General features: G+C 38.1%; 1 protein-coding gene across 2 annotated transcripts in view; it reads right to left on the reverse strand.

The window, feature by feature from the left end:
* Positions 1-86: 86 nt before the first annotated feature.
* Positions 87-22,268, reverse strand: part of dlg2 (discs, large homolog 2 (Drosophila)) — a 343,385-nt gene continuing 321,203 nt past the window's right edge. For both annotated transcript variants that reach the window (XM_036594500.1, XM_036594499.1), the window contains 9 exons: positions 19,637-19,813; positions 18,090-18,165; positions 14,126-14,225; positions 7,500-7,550; positions 7,231-7,332; positions 5,906-6,078; positions 5,291-5,400; positions 5,085-5,176; positions 87-4,307 (listed from right to left, as the gene is read on the reverse strand). In XM_036594500.1, coding sequence (XP_036450393.1) covers positions 4,201-4,307; positions 5,085-5,176; positions 5,291-5,400; positions 5,906-6,078; positions 7,231-7,332; positions 7,500-7,550; positions 14,126-14,225; positions 18,090-18,165; positions 19,637-19,813 — 988 coding nt within the window. In that variant the 3' untranslated portion in view covers positions 87-4,200. The remainder of the gene's footprint in view (positions 4,308-5,084; positions 5,177-5,290; positions 5,401-5,905; positions 6,079-7,230; positions 7,333-7,499; positions 7,551-14,125; positions 14,226-18,089; positions 18,166-19,636; positions 19,814-22,268) is intronic.

The raw sequence follows: 22,268 nt of genomic DNA on the forward strand, positions 1-22,268 counted from the left end.
AGTGGACAGCAAATGACTAGCGAGTGAAAAATAAGATACAAAGAAACCAACTCCAGCTGCAAAACAAAGGAGACAGAGAGATTGTGTGGAAAAGTCTCACCAAAGCTTTAATTTACATTAGTAGAGATGGAGGCTGAGTGGAGTCCTTCACATAGGCCTAAAGCAAAGGTTTTTTTTTTTAAATTGTGATTCTTCAAAGCAATCAGGAGTACATACTGTAACATGATGCAAAAGGACACATTTCTTTTTCCTTTTTCATTGTTTTTTCTTTGAAAATAAAAATAAAAAAGAACTAAATTACTCATTTAAGAACAGATGTTCGTGATAACTGTACAGTCCCACTCGTGTTAAGTGTGCTTTAACATTTACACTTAAGGAATGAAGCAACACAAACAGTATGTACAGTCAGAAAGGAAGGTCAACTGGAAGCGTTTTCTAGGTGCATTTCTGCTTAATGAGATCTAAAGTAAAAAGATCAGGCCTGTTTCCTGTCTGACAGACTAAAGTGCCAATCGAAACTTATTTACAACATTGCACATTATTAAGTGCGATTAGGTTTGGGGAAAATGAAAAGTTATTTTATTCATATAGTACTTTTATGCTAATGATAATTTATATCACAAATGGATAAAAAAGAAACAAAAATGGGGGAAAACAGCTCACATTTCTTTAATCAAAACAAAGTTCCATTTTAAATGAATTTTAAACTGTTGCCCTCTGAATAGGGGTTTGGTTTTCTGTTCCTGCGCCCTATGTGGCAACCCTGAGTAAAACTCCATTTCTGTCCATTTTCACTATACTGATTCCTGTCAAGGGACTACAATGTATAGGGAGCACCATAACGCTGCAGGGACCCTCGCTCCAGTGCACACAATCTGGAAGGTGATGATGTTTCCTAACAACACAAAGCATGTGTGCTCAGTATTAGTGCAACATAATGAAATAAACTGGCTGATCTAAGCAAATTTAATGTGAAATATTTAATGGAAGGGGACACAACAGTGTGAAACGCTTGCAATACCATATCATAAGGCCTGGTTTCACTGAACCCACAATTGGCTGTTCTGGCTGCTGCCATCTGAAGCACATGCCTCTCTACCTGTGTTAATACTCCAAAATGTAGATTCTGTTCATGCAAACCATTGCTTAGTCTGCAGTGAATTAGGCTCCTGGCATTTTTTTCCCCTCCAAAAGTCACTTCTTTGCCTCCTTTGTGTATTTAGGCCCTAAAATCATGAGCAATGATAAGTGTAGGAATGATATGCGACAGATAACAAGCACATTGAGGAAAAATTACTCTTTGGAAGAAAAATGGTCATGGCATTTAGCTTTTCCGAATTATCAACTGGTTACGTACATTGAAAAAAGCAGTGCGATGAGTTTACACGATTTCGATGTGTACAGAATTTCCACAGGAATAAAACATCATTCAAAATATCATTTCATCAACACAACTTTTCAAACAGCAAATAAACCAAAAGACGAATGTGTTGATGTATTTTATTCATGTGGAAAGGATGTACATGTTTAATTCAAGTGAATTCAACACCACTTTCTCCAGTGTATGTTATGCTTATGTATGTATATGGACTTCTATTAATTAAAACAAGACTGTGCATTCTGTCTTTACATTCTCACACCTTCAGTCACGCACTGACATTATAAATGACCCACAAAGTGGGAGGTTGTCAGTCAAGTATATATATACAAATATAAAAAAAGAAACCTCAATTCTTTGTAAGGCAAGTGGTGACCAATACGTCAGCAGGCCCCTTACCACAGGCCTCGGAAAGAATACTGCAGTTTTCTGCTTTGCAGACCGTTGTGGAATTTGTGGTTTTAAAGTTTGTACATATGTTAGCAGATTTATTAGCAAGGGTTTCAATAATTAGAGGGGTATGAGCTCATCTTTTATCTATGTGTATATAGTAAATACATGGCATATGATCATGTCTGATTCAGTTTACGTACATCTATTTAGTGCATGCATGCTTTGCAAATGTGTTAACGTCTGTGTGCATTCGGAAGAAAGCGGGATAGTCAGTTTGCAGCCCCTGCTTGTTTAGTTTTTGCTCTTATCCCTTTGCAGAAGACGTGTTTAAATGGGTCCTATCTTAGCAGCAGCACAACCCGGGCTCCTGCGCCATGTCCAAAACGATGCCCTGTACACTGTACTGCAGGGGTGTAACAGTATATTGTGAAAAACTATGACAGCATTGTGGAGAATAGACATTCTATCAATTATGCCATCTAAAGGAATTGCACTGTTTGAACAGTTCAGCAACCATTCAACAACCCACTCCAACACTCAGGCCTCTCAGCTCTAGTGTTGTCAGTAAGTTGCACAACATAATTTGACTGAAATTGTTGTGAGAATATCAAATCGAATTGAATCAAGTCACGGGCTGAGTGAATGATTACACTCCTACTATACAGTGCTCTATTTTAGAAGAAAGCTATTTTGTAGTCACATACCAAAACAATCCGTGTCTCACAACTAAGGATGCAGCTGAAAAAGGCTGCATTTCTCTGCCGTCATGTCACTGAGGGCTCTCTCGTTAGCCAAGAAGTGCATCCTTTATTTGTGAGAAATTGAAGGACGCAGCTGGTGTATCTTTCAAGACCTTCAGTCACCTACAATCCTTCACACGTGGCGCAAGAACATTTGGAAACAACGGAAGCAGCTCTGAGTGGCGAGATGCTGCAGCACCAGACTTTTGATTTAACGTTTTTTTGTTAGACTCAAACGTCACATTGTTTACATCAGTAAGCCGTGATGTGTCAGTACAGTCTGTTCAGGATGTCCTAAATGTGTGAGTAAGCAGTGTTAGGAAGGTCTCTCCTACCTCACCCGCAGCCTTCACTTTGAGACAGTTATAGTGGAGACTGTCTAGTGCACTAGCACAACCTCACTGCAATAACTAGGGTACAAATAATATACCGTAGTGGATACAGAATAACCATAATGCACTGTCATACATGATCCAATAGACTGATGAGACAAAAACCACAAAATGTAAGCACACAACATTTTCATAAGACTCTAGAATTCTCAAAGCCTGGACTTCGAGATGAGCGTTCTAGAACTTTGTTGCAGTTCTGTTTGCATGAGTTGATTGTGGCTCAGGTTTTGGACAAGAGAAAAACATATTGGTCACCACATTGCATTACCTACCGTACTCAACCTCACAAACACTCAAACACGCACATGCATTCCCTTACTGAAAACCAGGGGCAACGGGATTACCAACATCCCCACCAATACTACATCTACCACAACACTGTATCTTACACCAGTAAAATGTTTTTTTTCCAAAAGTAGCTTTTTTTAAACAAAGTTATACATTTTTTTTATAAATATTTCTGTGCTGTTGTGCCCTCTATCAATATAAATAGCAAAATATAGTGTCATATTTCCTACCTAGTTGTATCCCTTTTACAGTTTACACTAATTAAAGCATCTGTTGACTTGTTCTGAAAGTTCCATTTAGAAACGTAGCTACATGTACAATTGAACAATTTAAAACTAGAAATCTTCAAGGAGATGTTCAAATGAATGAAAGTGGTTGACAACGACAAAAATAAATAAGTACAAAAGAAATGTAGGAAGAAGGGGAGAGAAATGAAGTGTGAAGGGGCCAGGGGAGTGCATAGATCCCAGAGCGGGCAAGATGTGGAGTGCTGCAGAGAGAGAAACGCAGACCTGCAGGGCAGCGGCCGGCCACGAAGCGGGGAAAGCTGATATCATTATGAAGATCTCCTCTGGGAGGCTGCTGTGGTAGCGGTGTAGAAATCATCCATCTTACTGTGTCCTGACCTGCACGCGATGTCCTTCCTTTTAAAATTCCAGCCGAAAATTAAACGTGAACAAAAATAGCCAACGTTCATCTCAACGCATTTGAATTCTTAACTAAAAATACTACTATAACCAATAAATATATAAACAGTCCTTTTTTTGAGGCCAAAAATGTTTCCAACACTTTGTGGTGTACATTCAGGAACATTCATATTGAAAGTGAAAAAAGTAACATAACAGATAAAACAAACAAACAAACAAACAAAATAATCTTCACTATAATTATCAACAATAAACATTACCATAATAATTTATCATATGTTACAAATTATGCCTATGTGTTTTTTTTGTAGTTGTTTTTGTTTTTTTTGCAGTCCAAAGTCCCTGGCAGGGCAATGTCTTCCTTATAGCTTCTCTTTGGAGGGAATCCAGATATAAGGTCCAGACTGCTCCTCTATCACCATCTTACACTGAGTATAAATGTCCTCCAAAGTGTCTGCTTGCACCAGTGCTGTGAGGGAGAGGAAGAAAGAAAATAAATAAATAAAGAAAGAAAGACAAAATAAAGAGTCATTAAATTGCTCATGAGTGCATTACTCTTCAGGCTTTTATTAACCTTCCTCTGCAAGAGATAACAAAACCTCACAATGGCTTTATAATGTTCACTTTGAGGTCTTAATGGTCCGTTAGACACTTTTATTAACCCGTCAGCAGCATATTTTTATGGTTTTATCCAACATGGTTATGTAATTAAGGCACAAACAGGAGATTATGCATTTTACCTGCCAACTGGGATCTTGGAGATTAACAGACTGTGAGTGTCACGCCCATCATTTATACAGGGGACTTTATACAAATCCCTTCTATTAAAACGCTTTCTCCTTCATTAAAAAATGCAGCACTAAACAGTGTTTCTAAGCAACACTCTTACTCGTTATCTGTTGCCGAGCGCACACCTGCCTCCCCAGCTTAGCGCACTCATTAATCATTAGCTGGTGTGGTTGTCCATAGATGGCCTTACAGTAACTGCATTTGCACTGATCCATAATTCATGAATGTGCTACTACAGCAGCGGCCATGTGGGTCTTGTAGAGTCCACTGGCTCGCCGGTTCTGCTGTCAATCAGTACAGAGCATAACAGACTGCTCTGGTTGATCCCTGAGGCCATGCATATGTTAACAGAACACTAGTATATGCAGATGCGGTGTTCTCCAGCAGCCTGGAAGGCAGGCAGGTGCAGCTCCTCTCCTGTCTGAGCCATTTTGGCGAGTGTAGAACGCTCAGTTACCTGTGAAGTACTCTCCAAACTCCTGCTCTAGCTTCATGGCACGGTCAAATGTTTTCTTGGCCTGCTCCTCCGTCAACCTCTTGTTCATCTCCCTACAAAGATCCAGAGTCTCACATCATGAGCTACAGAACTACTAAACCGGTACCTCCAACAGGAAATGGTGCAAAAGGTGCAAAGACTACAAGATAGGCATGAAGTGTGCTTACATTAAAGATTCGATGGATCTAGGCTTTATAAAGATGGCAATAGGGTAGAGTTGTGCTACTTGTAGTCGTTTTATGGCATTTCCAGATACGTCAAGTATGCAATGCTTCCCCTGCAAAGGCAAAAAAAAAAAACAAACAAACAAATAAAACAAAATCTTTGTTAAATTGATAGGCTGAGAGTGGGATACTCAAAATTGACCCTCTTTGCCTTGTTAGTTCATGTCCCTGGTCATATTAGGCATGTTTCATCATATCATTTGAAAAGACAAATTTTTTGTTCAGTAATTTTCCATCAAAATATAACGACTTTTGTTGGCAAATATTTTATATGCTAAGGCACATTGAGCAGTGAAAAACAAAAGTAACCAATAACATCATGTCAGAAAAAATGTCATGGTATGGAAAGGAAATGAGTAACAGTTTCCGTTCACACTGACATCAAAGCAGGAGACATTCCGTTTTAGTATTATACACATACAGATTAATTCAGTCTATATGGGCATCTTACAGCCGTAATCCTAAATTTATGATGCTTATGACATGATATTCTGAGGATAAATACCATTAAAACTGGACCCTTTATGTGTGGCAAGTTTCCTTTTCTGTTAAACTGACCCTTTCAGCCACGTATTTGACTGACTGGACGCTGGTCCCATACAGGTTGTCGTTGTACTGCCCGGCCTCGATGAACTTGTGCTCTTGGATGTCCTTCTCCATCTGCTCCCGCGAGGTCACGAAGTGATAATCTCGCCCATCCACCTCGTAATCCCGCTTTGCTCTCGTGGTATCTAAATTACACAAGAATGTTGGCTTTATTTTAGATTTTTTGAAATTACATTGTTCTATTTAAACTGATTAAGTCAAAATCCATTTAAGGTGAAGTTTGTAACTGATGACAGCACTCACTAAAGGAACAGCATCTCTGTTAAAACTAACATGGCTAACTAACACAGTTCATGGTGTTTACTAAATCGGCAAACACTGTTCTTTTTTCCCTCAACATTAGCTGACAATATTACTGTGACTATTAATACTGTGGGTCACTAAGCAACAGTTTCAGTGGTATTACTAGCGCATGAATCTATGTTCACACGTCTATCTGGGAGTACATTTGTAGGGTGGGTGTTAAAGCCTATGCTATATATACTCATCAATAAACTTCCTGTTTATTGATGACTTCTTTTCTTACTTACCCATTTGCCCTGAATTGTTATCCGCTTTTTAAAAAGATTTTAAAAATGAACAACAATGATTAAATTAAAACAAATACATGCAAAGGATCAAACAATAATAAACACACAAAAGAGGACAAAGACTGAAAGAACTGTGGCCAAACCCCCAAATACCGACTGTACCAACCACAAAAACTGAAACCAGGAAATGAGTCACACAAAACCATTACAGATGGATGAATAATAACTAAACAGCCCAAGGACTGCTTAAAGGTAAGGGTGCAGTAATAATGTTAGAAAAAACATACACTGATTGATTCATACAAGCACCACCCTGTTAGCGAAGTTCAAAAGCAGTCCTTGAAATAAGAGCTTGAATGACTTCAATAAAATGAGGTCGAAATAACACGAGAGCATAAGTTGCACAGCAGGAGTGAACACAAATGGGACCACCTTAGAGAGAACAGGAAACACACTCATACTGTCATGCATCTCAACCAGGCTGGCAGCACAATGTTATCAATAGTGCCATCAACAGAGAGGCTTACAGTCCTAAACCATGTCTAATGAACACCAGCTCTACTGAGAGCACTCATCTGCTGAACAATAAGGCCACAGAAATGACAATTAACGCATCATTTCATTGGACAAGTACAGTCAGGACTTGCCAATGAAGCCAGCTTAAGATGAAAAAATAATAACAAACAAAAACACATATACAGTGATTAGTCAATGGAAGTACTTTGTGAAATTGCTCATTGCACTTACGTGGCACGCATGAGCCGAACTTGTCAGGGAATTCTGAGATGAGGTCGTCATTGATCCTGTCCTTCATTGGCCCCAGAATAATAACAGGTCTGGCATAGTTAACTGTTTTTCACCGAAAGAGAAGAACATGGCTGTGGTGAGTGAGAAGGCATTAGCAATGAGGCCACAAATGAAAAACATCTTTCACCACAACACTTGTTAAAGTAATCTGTTGTGTAATGCCAAGGTGGTGGGTTTTGCACTGCAGGTGAATGAGGGCCATTGCTTACTCTCTTGCCGAATCACAGGCTCATAGGACAGGATCAGGTCCTCTTGGCTCCCTAGAGAGAAAGAGAGAACACAAACACACTCAGTGAGCAAAAGCTCCACTTTCATCACCCCTAGGCTATGTGTGTGTGTGTGTGTTCATACATTTTAGGACAAAAATATCCTGACTTTGTAGGAAAACCAGAGGAAAGCAGGGCTAGCCTACAATATCAGGACCAACAAAATAATAGTTACACATTACTGTGCAAAAGTCAGAGATCACACCTCATTTATTTAATTGCCAGTCAAAAGAGCTATCAAATACAAGTTACTCATTTTTCAGGAGATATTTTTGAGGAGATTAGATACAAGATAATCCACTTGCATATGAAAGAGAAAAGTCAAAGGAAAATAAGTGAAAAAACAGGAGTTTTCAAAACTGGAGTTCAAAAAATGATGAAATGATATAAAGAAAATGAGACTTCTAACAACCACACAAGACCCGGTAGACCACCAAACTGTCACTATCATATAAACAGCATTTAAAGCTTTCATCTTTTAGAGAACATCAAGCTCTATTCTTGCTTCAGATCTGAAAAATCCGTATTTGTTTTGTTCTAACCTTCCCCTGTGAGAAGAAAACACTACGAGTCTGAAAGGATGTGTAGCCATCAAGAAGCTTACTGAGTTACTGAGAAGAGGAAATGAAAGAAAAAAAGCATTGCAAATCAAACAAAGAAGCTGCTGGTGTTCTCAAAGCCCAGACCTCCAAAACAATTAATTTGTGTGGGATTATTTGGATTGGGAGAAGCAGAAAATACAACCAACTTCTAAGACTGAATTTTGCAGGTATGGAATCAATAGTGAAAGCCTGAACACAAGTGACTTGAAAAGAATAGAAGGCAAATGGTGAACACTCTAAATCAGAGGTCACTAATAGGTGGACCGCGGTTTGAGTCCAGACCCAGACGCTGTCCTATGCGGGCCTGGACCTATAACCGATAAACTATGGAGAATTATTTAATTTCGAAGGAGTGGTCCTATTTTAATCAGCTTTTGCTTTTCTAGCCTTTACGGTGCCGCTTCAGCGGCCAGGGAAATTCACAGACCAATCGCATGCGTTGTAAATATTACACGTGACGCGTGAGCCAATCAGATCTGCTGAGACTCGAGTGAGTGACGCACACAGGGGAGGGACGAGGCGAGACACAGCAGTTGGAGAAGAAAGTGGGTCAGAGGGAGGTTATTTCACATGCTGTGCTCTAAGAAGAGAAAGCTGACAATAAATATTGTTGAAATATGACTGAATTGTACTTTATTTGATTTGACATTCAGTTGCTGACTGCATAAGATACTGACATACCTACTAGGCTACTTCTGTATATAGTATATGGCATTGAATGTTCCAGACCTTTGCTTGAGGACATTTTCTCTAACTGGAACTTACTGAATTTTAATTAAATTACCCCTGCTCTAAATACTGAAAAACCTATATATTATATTTTATTTAGTTGAGGGTTCTGTGTAATTTTCTGTTTAAAAATCTGAAGCTTAAAAACAAATAACTTGTTCTTCATAGCCATTTTGATGGGAAATAAATAAATGAAGAATGTTCTCTGACTATATATGAACCCACATCCTGACAAGGTATAAGAAGAAGTGTGTATATGCTTATATGTGAAAATGTGAGACAGTCTGTGAGGAAGCAGCTGTGTCTTTCCTTCCCATGAAGTGCACCTTCAGTATGTGTGTAAATGGGTTACTGAACATGTAACTTTGTTATGTGCTCGTGGACAAGGACACTGTGCAGAAAAGTAGCATCAGGATTGGGTTAGCAACCACTGTGCAGATTAGAGAGGTTAACACAAAGCTTTAATGGAATAAAATGAATAACAGAAATGTTTTATACTCAGCAATGAAACTGCGCGACAATACAGATTCTTCATCTGCTTATAGGGGCACTGGTTCAGAACAGCACTATTTTTAGAGTGGTCTGGGCATATAAACACTGAGAAAACCAGAATCTCATTTTTTCTTGCTTGGGGAGGAGCAGAGGCAGTGCTTGACATTGAGAAATGTAATGTAATAATCATACTTTATAAACAGATTTTGATGACCAATCAGATATGAATCTGATCATGTAACTCATGCAGGCATGATTGGTAAAATCTGTGTCAGGTTAACAATGCAGCAAAAAATCTGATCTTCGCAAATGAAAGCACCATAAATGTATGTAATATACCTAAAACTGATCATTATGGGACAGCTGTGAGAAAATGAAAATGCTATTCCAACACTTTCAAGACAGTTTATTTTTTGGCAGATAATTTAGTTCCTTCAAACATATTTTCTCAAAATTCTACAAACTATCAGAGAGTGAAATAAGATAATTTCACATAGTAAAATTGTTTAAAATAAGTACAAATTTCAGAAACAGCTTGACAAATGGAGTAATATTTTGGGGTGGGGAGGTGTGTGGGCGTGCCATGCTGATGTTTGCCTAGCAAATGTTTGGTATAGCGTAGTGGGTACAGCTGCCCAAGGCAAGCACCCTGCGCTATACCATTAAGAGTCTCTGGACAAGACTCCTAATGCTACTTTTACCTACCCCATAACATGATTAAACTGTAAGTTCCTCCGAATGAGACCATATTGCAAAATTGTAAACCATGGTGGTGTATCCAGAAGTTGAAAGAAAATTATGTCACTTTGCTGTACTGCTCCTCACAGCCAATTAGTACAGAGTCAAATGAAGATGTAAAGTGTCTAAAGATTTTCTTGGGGTGAAAACAAGGATTAAGACAAAAAAGTAATCGAGTAATGTGGGTCCTGTTGCTGCTAGCATATTTGTTCATTTAAAAGCAAATTAACAGTCAATTTGTACAAAACATTAGGAAGTACAAAAAGACAAACTGCTTTCTAAAGACAGACAGAATGGACCAATTTCAGTCTGCTATCACAGTGTTTCTGTCTGACTCAGGCTTATGGCTGAGCCTCTCTGTAACGCTATAATCAGGCCAGCACTAACTGACAGAGAAAGAGAGAGAGTAGACAGATATAAAATTACACTGCACTCATAGTATTTCTTAGAATAAAACCACCCTTCATTTATTTTATTTCCAGTCAAGCAGCCATTAAATACAATTTATTATTTTTTCAGCTCAGAAAAAAAGGCCAAAACCTTCAGTCTAACAGAAAATGACAGACAAGCTTCAACAACTATCTAATCTATATTTTTTCAGTATTTAGTGTGTCCATTTTTTGCTTACAATACAGCTTCTATTCTGTTCGAGAGACTTGCTTCCAATTTTTCAAAGAAATCTACAGGGATATTTTTTATGCCTGCAAAGTTCAGTCTTAGAAGTTGGTTACATTTTATACTTCTTTCAATCCAAATAATTCTAAACACACTCACTGATGTTCAGGTCTAACTCTGGGGTGGTCAGTCCCTTGTTCTGAGGACACCAATAGTGTCTTTGTTTGATTTGCAAATTTTCCTCAAATTTCTTTTTCTTAATGAGGCTTCTTGACAGCTACACATCCTTTCAGACTCGTAGTGTTGAGTTGTCTTCTCACAGTGGAAGGATGGACAGAAACGTCTTTTTCAGATCTGAAGCAAGAGTGGAGCTTGGTTTTCTCCCCTCTCTGAAAGATGAAAGCTCTGTTTATCTGATGATGATCTGGTGACAGTTTTGGGGTCTACCAGGTCTTGCATAGTTGTTAGGAGTCTCATTTTCACTTTTAACACATTTTAATACATATCCTTTAATTCTCTCTAGTTTTGGAAGATGTTTTTGTCACATATTTTCCCTTGACATTTTTCTTCCTTATGCAAGTAGATTATCTTATGATTAATTTTCTCAGAAATACCTCCTGAAAATAGAATAACTTACTTAATGGCTGATTTGACTGGAAAGTAAATAAATTGAGTGTGGTGTCTGTGAACGATATCTTATTCTACAATAAATGGGAAAATTTAATGATTATCACAGGTTCAATATTAGAATTACACCTTAACATTATAAACAATAATTTGCCTCATGTTAACATAACGCTGTTTTAAACTGATGCATGCCAGATTCGAGTACAGCGGACATTTCTATTCTTTGTAACTCATAATACCAGTCTCTCACCCACAGAGGACTGCAGGTTTGATTTTTATTGCTTTATCATTTTAAAGTTTTAACTTGTCACATTCATTGCAATGTATGTATGGATTACAGTTGTTTAAAAATAACCAAAAGAGTACTGGTCATTGATATCAGCAGTAACAAGGTGTTAATTATCAGTTATAGTTACTAGCCCAGAAATTCCACAACGGAGCTTATCTAGTATTTTAAATATGTCCTCAAAATCCCACCACTGTCTGTCACTCCATCCTGTTAGCCGTTGCCTTTACTGTCTCTCCTCTCTACTGCCTGTCTCACAGCTCGAGGCAAACTAGCCTCAGAGAAAGTTATGACAGATTCTGACAGTGAACTCCCAGAGTGCCCAGAGTCCACACATCAGATCATTCAGCACCTGCTTTTCCTTTCAATTTCAGCATGCAGTAAAAACGCATTCTGCCAGATGTGTTTTTTAATACAAATATCAAAAGCTTTTGAGGTGACTATATTTCTAGCTTATAGATGGCATTTAGAGTTATGAGCTATGGAGCAATAACATCTGATTTGAAACGATCCGATTTCATAAAGTGAACAGAGTAACTTACTGGAGCCCTAAACGTCCCCTTTAGACTCCCTGTGGTTTCAGAATGGGTCGATGAAACACTCATAAGGCTGAAAAGTGCAAGAACTTTTTTAATGGCTCCCCCCATCCTGTGAGCCCCAGACGTGACAACTGTGCAGTTCTATTAATACTGTCAGAATGCACTCAGCGCAGGAAGCAGGGTGTTAGTAGAGTTTTAGTTGGTGAGTAAGAGAGGCTAGAAAGCAAATACTTGTCCTTGTCTCAGGTCAACAGAATTTGGAGAGAACATTATATGATACTGAAATGAAAGGGCTATATGTTACATATTTAACAAGAATTCCACAAATTTTTCCGAATATCCGCTTAAGGAAAAGCGTTAAGATGTCATCAGAGCAGGTTAATGTGAAAAGCCCAAGCCTAGAGAAACTTATTAGAGAGAAACTAGATGTCAGAAGGATGTGCCTCTAAAAGCTACCTCACATAAAGCCATTACATGAAATGCATATGAATATGCTGCCTGATACCTGAGACACAAATTTAAGACAGTTTTGAGGTTTTAGCCTTTTTTGAAAAAGCACTCATGGTGGAGAGGTACATACAGGGTGTTGTAAGGCAAAATAGCATCCAATTTTTTTTTTCTTTTTCAGATTTACCATTATTTTACCATGATCAACATTACATATGAAAACGCAGTAGACACGTCAAAGTTCACTGGTCATTTTAAATAATAGATAAAATGGTAATATTTGTGATGTAGACATAGCAATCCCTGGTTCCAATCATTGCTGTTATAAAGAAATCTGTACGTCCGTGAGTCCGTAAGTTTCACTACAGCACATTATTTCACATCAATACACTCTGAATGACTTTGTTTACGTCACAGCAATTAAATTATACAGAAATTTTGGAAAATCTATGAAATTCCTTTATAACTCTTAGAGGTCTGGAGTTAGCATTGTTGTTTTGCTATACATTCGATTTACATAAGATAATTATTTGAATGTAACTACATAAATAAATAATGACATAATAACATCTGAGACTTTTCCATTTGTATAGATGTAAAAAAAAATGACAATATCATGACAAGTATGATAACATTATTTTGAAGCCTACCTTTATAAAATGTGCACAAGCACAGAATGTATTTAAAAAGCAATACTTCATTATTTATGAGTAGCCAATATCTGATAACACAAAATATTGACATAAAAGCATTATTACATTTTAGTTGACCCTTAACATGGGGGCAGGGGAGAGCACTTTTCATTATATTTGATGAAGGAAAAGTAATTAATACAAAAATATAACATGCCATTAGTGTCGCAGGTTATAACTACAACTTCTCAAAGGGTTGAACATGAGACAGTATCATTAGATAACATTAGATCTCTCCAAGGACAAAGTGCTTGACAAAGAAGCAGATTTCAAAACAAAGTGGGTGCTAGTTTATTGTCATGCAGTGACAGCAAAGACATACTCAGGGAAATGAATAAATGGGTAGACCTGGGACTGAAAGCAACCATTCAGTCTTGAACCCTACACCTCCATGCCAACCGTCCCTACAGACTTGCAGGTGTTACTGACGCAACAGAAAGAGACAGAGCCGAACGCATAAAAAGTGTTCTGGAGGGGAGGGGGGAGGTGTCAAAAGCGGGACCATTCCTGCAGAGACTTACTCAGCGTCTTTGTCCCATACCCGTCGTCCCCTATTCCAGAGATGTCCTACATCAGACAGCCGTCCACAGAAATGGAGTAAGGGGGGGATCAGAGAGAGAGAGGCAGAGAGGATAGAAATAGAGAGAGAGAAGGGAAGGGAAGAAGAATAGGCGCAGCAGCAAAGTTAGAGGGAGGGCGTAGAACAGAGCACAGAGCATCCCTGGATTCCCTACATACTCCTACACCTTTCACCCTACCCAAGGTGTGTGTTGCATGTGCGACTGAGTGCACAGCTACTTACGTTCCGAGTCACTGCCGTCTTGCTCGTCCAGCTCCTTGTTCTTGTAGAAAGGGAACTTTCGTGAAAAGATGAAGTTCTTTCTACGTTTGTCACTGAATGACTGTGTGGGAGAGAGAGCATGGGGCAGACAGGGGGCTCGAGATGCCGTCACACACGCACATGCTGACAAAACAACATCGCTCAGAGAGAGGTGGGAAAGACAGCAGCCACGGCAGAACAGTCCAAATACTTGTAGCCTGTTTTGATGCCTGTTTCTGTACTGCAATGGGATCCAAATGTCCTATACCTGCTTCTGCCACAAATGCGTTCTGTCGTAGCTACTGTTGGTAGGCTGGACAAGCTACAGAACTCTGTCAGAAATCACATTCAACCTAACAAGATTTTTATAATATGTTAGAATGCATTATTCATTCTAAATGATATTCAGTATGTATACACACTTTTAGAATATGGAAGTAGTTTGTTGAGTAATTGATTGTCAGTCATTTCCAATCAATCTGCCTAGATTTGATTAGCTACCCCAACACAGTCCAGCTCAGTAGTACATTTTAAACTGGAAGAGTAGCAATTCTAAACTCTAAACTTCTGTTACCTGACAATGTTGTGTAAAGCTTTAACAAACTTGCAACAGCTACTAAGAAAGAATGCACAAAAATGAGATGATAGCCTCAATCTGAATGCCCCCTAACTGACAATGGCCAAAAAAGACTGATATTTTTAATTCATTTTATAATGTAATCAAATAAAATAGTTTTTCTCTGTTACTCAGTTTTTAGATTTACTAGGATGGTGTTAAGTCTCTGTGTGGAAAATGTTGTGACACTGTGTTGAGTTGCTAGCAAGCAATGAGGGGTCAAAGGGAGAGGAGTAAGAACACCCTGCTGTGAAAACAACTCACGCCATGCCGAGATAAACAGCACAACTGTAGCTTTTTATATCAAAACATTGTGTACAACTGCCATGATAAAAATAACATTTAAACACAATAAAATATATACAAATGTTCACTTGCTGAATATCAAACAATTACACATCCCTAAAAACCTCGATTACACAAGGAAAAACTACACCCCATTCATCTTATCTAAAATTCCATATGCATACAGAATAAAAAAATAAAATAAACATTTAATCACACTGTAGAATGCATTTGTGGGAGGAGCTTCATAGAATGTAGAGTCAATTTCTTGTTAACAGGCTCTAATATTGGAGGTGGAGACAGATCTACCACCTTATTATTTTCTCTGTAAATATGCCAGCATTTGGAATAGCTCATTGAATGGAAAGTTGTCACCACCACCGCTGCTGTCCACACCACCTCTGTCCCGGCTGACTTCTCAGACAAGTCAAATGGACAGAAATCAAAACAACATGATCAAACGCAGAACAGAACATTTAACGAAGAACAGAAGAGGCCTGAAGCTTGTTTCCAGCCATGCAGCAGTGGGGAGTAGAGCCATGCTGAGATAGACAGATAACACACGAAAACAACTTGAATAAAGAAATCAAGCATGCAGGACAGTGAGAGGCTTTGGGGCTCGACACAGCATCAAGCTGAACGACAGCAAAATAAACCGCACAGCTGATATGCTGGGATGGGCTACAGTACAAGTGCGGGGTATGTTTATCCATCTATCTAGCTGACATTAAGAAATAGGCATGTTACAAAACTGAGAATATTTTGGATAATATTCTCGGTAACACTTTACTGAGGGACAGCTTCATAAGGCTACATGACACCTACATAAGCCCTTCATGACAACTGACATAAATCTATGTAAACTTTTATAAAGGCTTATTTCACCAAGTGTCAATTGTCATAAAGGCTGCTTTTGTCCAGTCTGATGTCATTTCAGTTATGACAACTGATGCTTGTTGGAAAAAAGCCTTTATAAATGTGTATGTCAGTTTTCATGAAAGGCTCATGTTGGTGTCACACAGCTTTATGAACACTGCTCTTCAGTATATTCGGTAACACTTTATTTGAAGGCTACCTTTATGTATTTAACGTACTCATAAAGCAATACCTGAATGTTGATAAACAGCTTATGTCAGGAACTGCACAATGACATAAGAGGTTTGTGACATTGTGTTGACAGACCGGCCCTTAAACCAAAGTGATGCAGATTTCTTCCATTTATGACACTGTTATAAAGCATTATTCACAAGCAATGGAACTTAAGGTAGAGGCCAAGTTAAAAACATCATATATCAGTTAAATTAAAGATTCTGATGCCCTTAGACTTTTATGTTCATAAATATTTTCTGATACGATATATGAATATACAAATACATTCTGTACTTCAGTGAACGTAGAAATATTCTTATTAAAATATTACTTGAGTAAATATTTTAGACGTTCTCTGTCTGTATTTCTACCTGAGTACAAAAGTACGACATGACTTGATTTCAAATGTACTTACATATCAAAAACATACTATATTTTTAATGAATATTTTTTGTTAAAAAGACCTGTGTGGCAGTGTTAGCTGTGCATGTCATAACAGCCAAACAGGTAGAAATTGTGCTTTTGCACTGTAATTCAGGTAGAAGTATATAGAACTGATGGTGTTCTTAACTAGACCTCTGCCTAGATATAAGTTCCTTTACTTGGGAATGCTAATTCATTAGTGTTATAAATGGAAATAACAGCTCTGTCACTTTTGTTTAAGGCCCTCTCTGTCAAAACAATGTCACTTACTACATAAATCATCTTATGTCATCTTGTAATTAGTGGGATAAGCTGTTCATAAATACTCAAGTATTGCTTTATTAATGCATCATTCAACGCTTATGCATGTGTTATGCAGTCCCTGTAAAGGCAGCCTTCAAATAAGGATATAATAGAGAATAAACAAGGAGTATAGAGCTGATCTGGGAATGTGTTAGTGTTATACATGTGAAGCTTCATCCTTTAGTATTCTATGTATTACTTTTTTCTGAAATATATGTTTTGTTGTACATGCACATCCACATCTGCTTCAGTGTGTTAAAAAATTGCCAGATGAAGATTACGCTCAGTTCTAGACTGTATACAAACTGTATCTGACTGAATCCTGATGGCAGTAAACCTACACATACACATTCACTTTAAGAGCCTTTACAGCAACAGCATAGCTCATATGATGTTAAACATATTTTCAAACAGTGACAATCCGACAATTTACAATAAAGTATGTAGATCATTTTCCAGCTGGCATTTCGGGCTATTTAAGCCCTGAATTGATTTCTCAGTGCCAATTTTACAGGCTCTGCCTACACCAGCATCACTACTGTTGCCAGAGAAAAGACAACAGAGGCAGCTTAAGAAACCATGAGAAAGATAGTGGGGCCTGGCTAAGCTGTTGCTATGGATACATTTAACATAACACGAGGACGGTATAAAATCCGGCTGAAAATGTATTCAGCATGTGAACAGCGCTGCGGTCTTGATTACAACCCAGTGCACATGACCAGTGCTAGATTTACCACATTTTGATCATTCGTGTAATAATGTAATATGCACAATTGCATTCTTTCTGTGATTCTAATGAATTTAAGGAGAAAAAGTGAAAGAATTTCAGGCCTGATATTACACTGAGCTGTGAGTACTCCTGCTGTGCTGCCGGAAGTACAAAGTGTGCTGCAAATCTCGAGAGAACGATTGCGTGTGTGCTTGAGTGACTGACCAGCCATCAATTATACTCAGAGTGGAAAAGTAAATGTGAGATGGCGGAGGAGAACTGATCTTAAACCAGATAGACTGGACAGAGTAAAAAGACTGAATCTAAAGTGACATGTCAAATTGGATGCCACTCAGAGGGCTGCTTTCTTGTAGTCTGGTCTTAATAGCTGACCATCTCTAGCTGGTGAATAAAGTTTGTAAAGTGTAACAGTTGCGTATTGGCACTGATAAATCTTTCCCCCTTTCAACAAGACCAGTGGCATTATTATTAACAGATAAGTGGCAGAGTTCAGTACTCACCCCTTTAGAGTCAATGCTGCCAGGCTTCGCGTTGAACTTGACTGTCTTCAGACGGGCTCGCTCTTTCCTCTCCACCCTGCCACACAGAGAAAGTGCGCACAAGAGAGAGAGAGAGAGGGTTATAGAGAGGTTATACCCTTCTCAAACCCACACAAGCAGTTCAAATATGATATATAATACATATTATTGAATGCAGTACAAAATATTATGTATATAAATAGCTTTGTATATAATTTTCTCAGCTGCCTTTGCAGTTTCTCAGATAGCACAACACTGTATATATACAGTAATATATATACCTAAGCACACTGTTTAAAAATATTTATTACTTTATTTATTATCATTAGAATATATGTATTATAAACATTAATGTATGCGTAACCCATAAATACAGTAAAAATGAACAAGAATTCCTTATTTAAAAAAAAAAGTGGTTGAGATATTGTGCGCTAGTTTGAAGAACAAAGTCTAGTTCCAGATGTCTCCCCTAGCTATCACATAGATGTATTCAAATCCACCATCTGCACACAATTTAACATAATAAAATACAGTTTTGCCAAACCAGGTGATGGATGATAACTACAAACAATACCTGGATGCCATGAGGATTGGTTTGGAAATGGTTTTAACAAACATTGACACTTTTTATTGTACTGCATTTTACTTTATATGTTTTAGTGTAAAATTATATCATATTAACCCCTTAAAAGGGTCTACTGGTGGGCCCAAAGTTTCATTACGCACTTCTATAACCTAAGAAAAGCTCAACCAGTTTGCACTGAAGTACCTGTATCTACAGAATAATTAGCCTTAGTATGTAACAAGCCTGGGATTAAAAGGGTTTAATTACATCTTGATGCACTGGAAACAATTAGCACCAAGACAGTGTGTCAATAAAAATGGAAAAAGAGTAAATCAATTAATCAGTAAATGTTCTTTGTATTTATTCTCTGTGATGGACAAGCAACCTGTCCAGGATGTTTCCTGCCTTCTGCCCAATGACCGCTAGGATAGGCTCCAGCACCCCCCATGACCCAGGACAAAAAGCAGCTTAGATAATGTGTGTGTGTGTGTGTGTGTGTTTATTCTAATATTATTGTTTTTCTAAGCAAATAAATGTTTATGGTCCAGATAAACATCTTTTAATTCTAATTTACTTATTGCCTAAAACTTTGGTACAGTATATTTCAAGAAAATTTTATGGTAACACTTTCTATGAATGTCACCTTTATAAGCATCTATAAACACATTCATAACATGTTATGAATTTTAAATGATGTTTACTGTGATTTCTTTCTGAATAAAGTACTGAAAGGACAGGTTTGTGCAGCTGTGTAGGTTTTAGATAGTAACACAGAAGTAATGAGTAGTGAGATTATTTGTTTCAAGAAGCAAGAAGTAAAGAAATTAAGAGAAGTAATTAGTCTTTTGTAAAATACTGATCAACATGTATAAGTTATTACTGTACATAAAATAACAAAACATGTTAAATTGATGCGTGATTTCATATTTAGTTTACAAAAATGTCTTCCTGTGATAGTCCATACCTCCTCTTGCTGGGGATGACGCCCATCTCCTCGCTGTCTCCGTCTGGAGTGACTCTCCGCGCCTGCCACCACTCGTCATCAGATGCGTTAATGACATGCAGGATGTCTCCATAACGGAAACTGAGACCCTGACTGGGCAAGCCACTGTCCTTCGACCGCTCATAGTCAAACAGAGCCCTGCAGAGAGACCACACACACACACACACAGATAGTTATTTCTACCATCCTAGTCTGCAGTAGTCTGTCGCTATGACAACTCAAATTGGGACTAATGGCTGAATGTGTCTAAAAGTACACGAGCGATAACTGCCAAGAGAGACAGCAGGCCACACACATAAGTGCTTATAGTCGCTGTCAGAATCATGTAACTATTTATTTTTTTAGATTAGTTTGTCTACATTATTTGAGCGCAGCAGCTGCCTTTTATGTTGTGTGAACATTTCATGATGAATGGACCTACAGAGATGGCTCAAAACAACTTTGAATCTTTTTACATTAACTTACAACAAAAAAGTGCCTTCCCTTCTCCTATAAAGTCACCACTTTAGAGAGACAAGGTCGATTGGCAATTGGGAAAAATGACAATTTCCATTACACTCTGAACCTTCTAGCAGCTGCGGCTGATTTCCTGCTGTGAGAGGCTTATAAATACTGGCCCAAAGAGGTCTCGCCTGAGGTGGTCTGTCTCTCTCTTCTGTCTGTTCTGACCCAGACAGCGAAAGGAACCGGCACAAGGAGCTCAATGCTGCAGTCAAATCTCCACGGAAACCCAACGCCCACTGCCATTCTCAGAATAAGACCATCCCCCACACAGCCATTAAAAATTTCAGTAAATTAGGACACCCCAGATCTGAGACCATCATCAGCACGTCACGCCACAATACATATGAAAAACATAAGAACACGAATTAATAAGGAAACACATTAATTACAGCTCAACAGTATGCTTATTTGGATGAAAACATTTGGATGAAAAGGCTGTTACCAGATGGCCTGCAAAAACAGCAATAGCCAAATTAACCCTTTAACGAAGAGGCCAAAAAGCAGCCATCGCTGCCTTTCAATCTGCTCTTCTCCTTTAATGATATGAGTGCTCAGTACTGTTGTCACGTTTATTTCCTATGTGAAAAAAATCATCTAACAAAGTGGAACATTTGTGGACTTTTATTTTGTTTGTGTCAGAGAGATTTATTTCAAATATATTTTCATACATATTTCAAGTCTAGGTAACTCAAAATTTTAAGGCAGCCTGATAATTTTTTTTTATAAATTAACCCCTTAAACATTCTTTCATTCAGTCCATCACAGGGCAGATATACATATTTTCACACACACATCCACACACATCCACACACGCCCACACACACCCACAGACACCCACACACACGCCCACACACACCCAGGGGCAATTTAGCATCTTTAAAGGGGAAGCAAACCCAGGACCTTCTTGCTGTGAGGTGATATAAGAGTATGTAATAAAACTTGGGGCCTGCTGATGGCCATTAAGGGGTTAAAACACCAATTTGTTGTTGAATTCTGATCTGAATATGTGTGCGGAAACTATTGCAGTCCAACAAATGAATGCAGCTTTGTGCTTCGTTTACATATACAAAACACACTAGCACACAGGAAGTGCCAACTCCACATGTTGATACATTTTGCCATGTCCAATGTGACCATGTATGTGTTCCCACTACTCTGGGAGTAGATTTTAATCTATCGAGTTAAACAGGACAAAGGCAAAGTCTCAGACAGAGACATTCAGTAAGACAGAGTTAATTAAACAACAAAGCAATTCTGATTCTCAATAGGTTCAGAAATCTTAAGGAACTTGAAGTTCTAAGTCCAGCATTCAGTTTGGTCCAGTGTGTATAATCCAGACCTAGTTTTATGCTCTTCTCCTTGTGGTGCTGGTGAGTCACTGAGCTGTTACTATGCTAGTTCTGCACTTTCATTCAAACAGATTTAGAGCAGGAGAACCCAGAGACGCAGAATAACCAATAACGTCTCAGGCAGAATCATCAACTACATACAGGATATGAATCATAGAGAACCAGTCTATCTGTCTGCTCTGAATGGAAGCTGAATGCAGAAAGGCCAAAACCAAAACGTGAAGATGCCGATGGCATTTTTGGAGCTCTTGTGTACGCAAGAGGTGTCAGACTTTGACAGTTAAAGTTTAACATATGCTGTCTGTGTAATGCTTATTGGTTCAATTTTCAGACGTAACTTTTTTCAGATTGACTGAAAAATGATGAAGTGGTTGCAATTTTTTTCTTATTTAATTGCTTTTCATTTGATTATAGTAAAGAAGTAAACGAGAGGTTGGTTTTCCTTAGTTTTTTCATAAAGTTTTTTTTCTTAAAGTCTTTTTGTTCTTTAGAATATGAATTCTGCAAAAAATTACTTCCTAATTTCATGATGTTCCATTTTTGCATTTTCAAAAGTACTATACCATCCAAGAACTCACACGCACACACAAACTGAAACAAAGCCAAAGGCCATGACACAGATCAAATATGGGTCATTCTACCATTTCAGTGGCAAATGTGGTACGTTTTTGTTATTTACAAAAAAACAATGAAGCCGATGAAGTAAAACATTACACATCCTGTCTTCGTACTTTAAAATA

The sequence above is a fragment of the Colossoma macropomum genome, unplaced genomic scaffold (assembly GCF_904425465.1).
Source record: "Colossoma macropomum unplaced genomic scaffold, Colossoma_macropomum, whole genome shotgun sequence".
In the NCBI taxonomy this organism is placed as follows: Eukaryota; Metazoa; Chordata; class Actinopteri; order Characiformes; family Serrasalmidae; genus Colossoma; species Colossoma macropomum.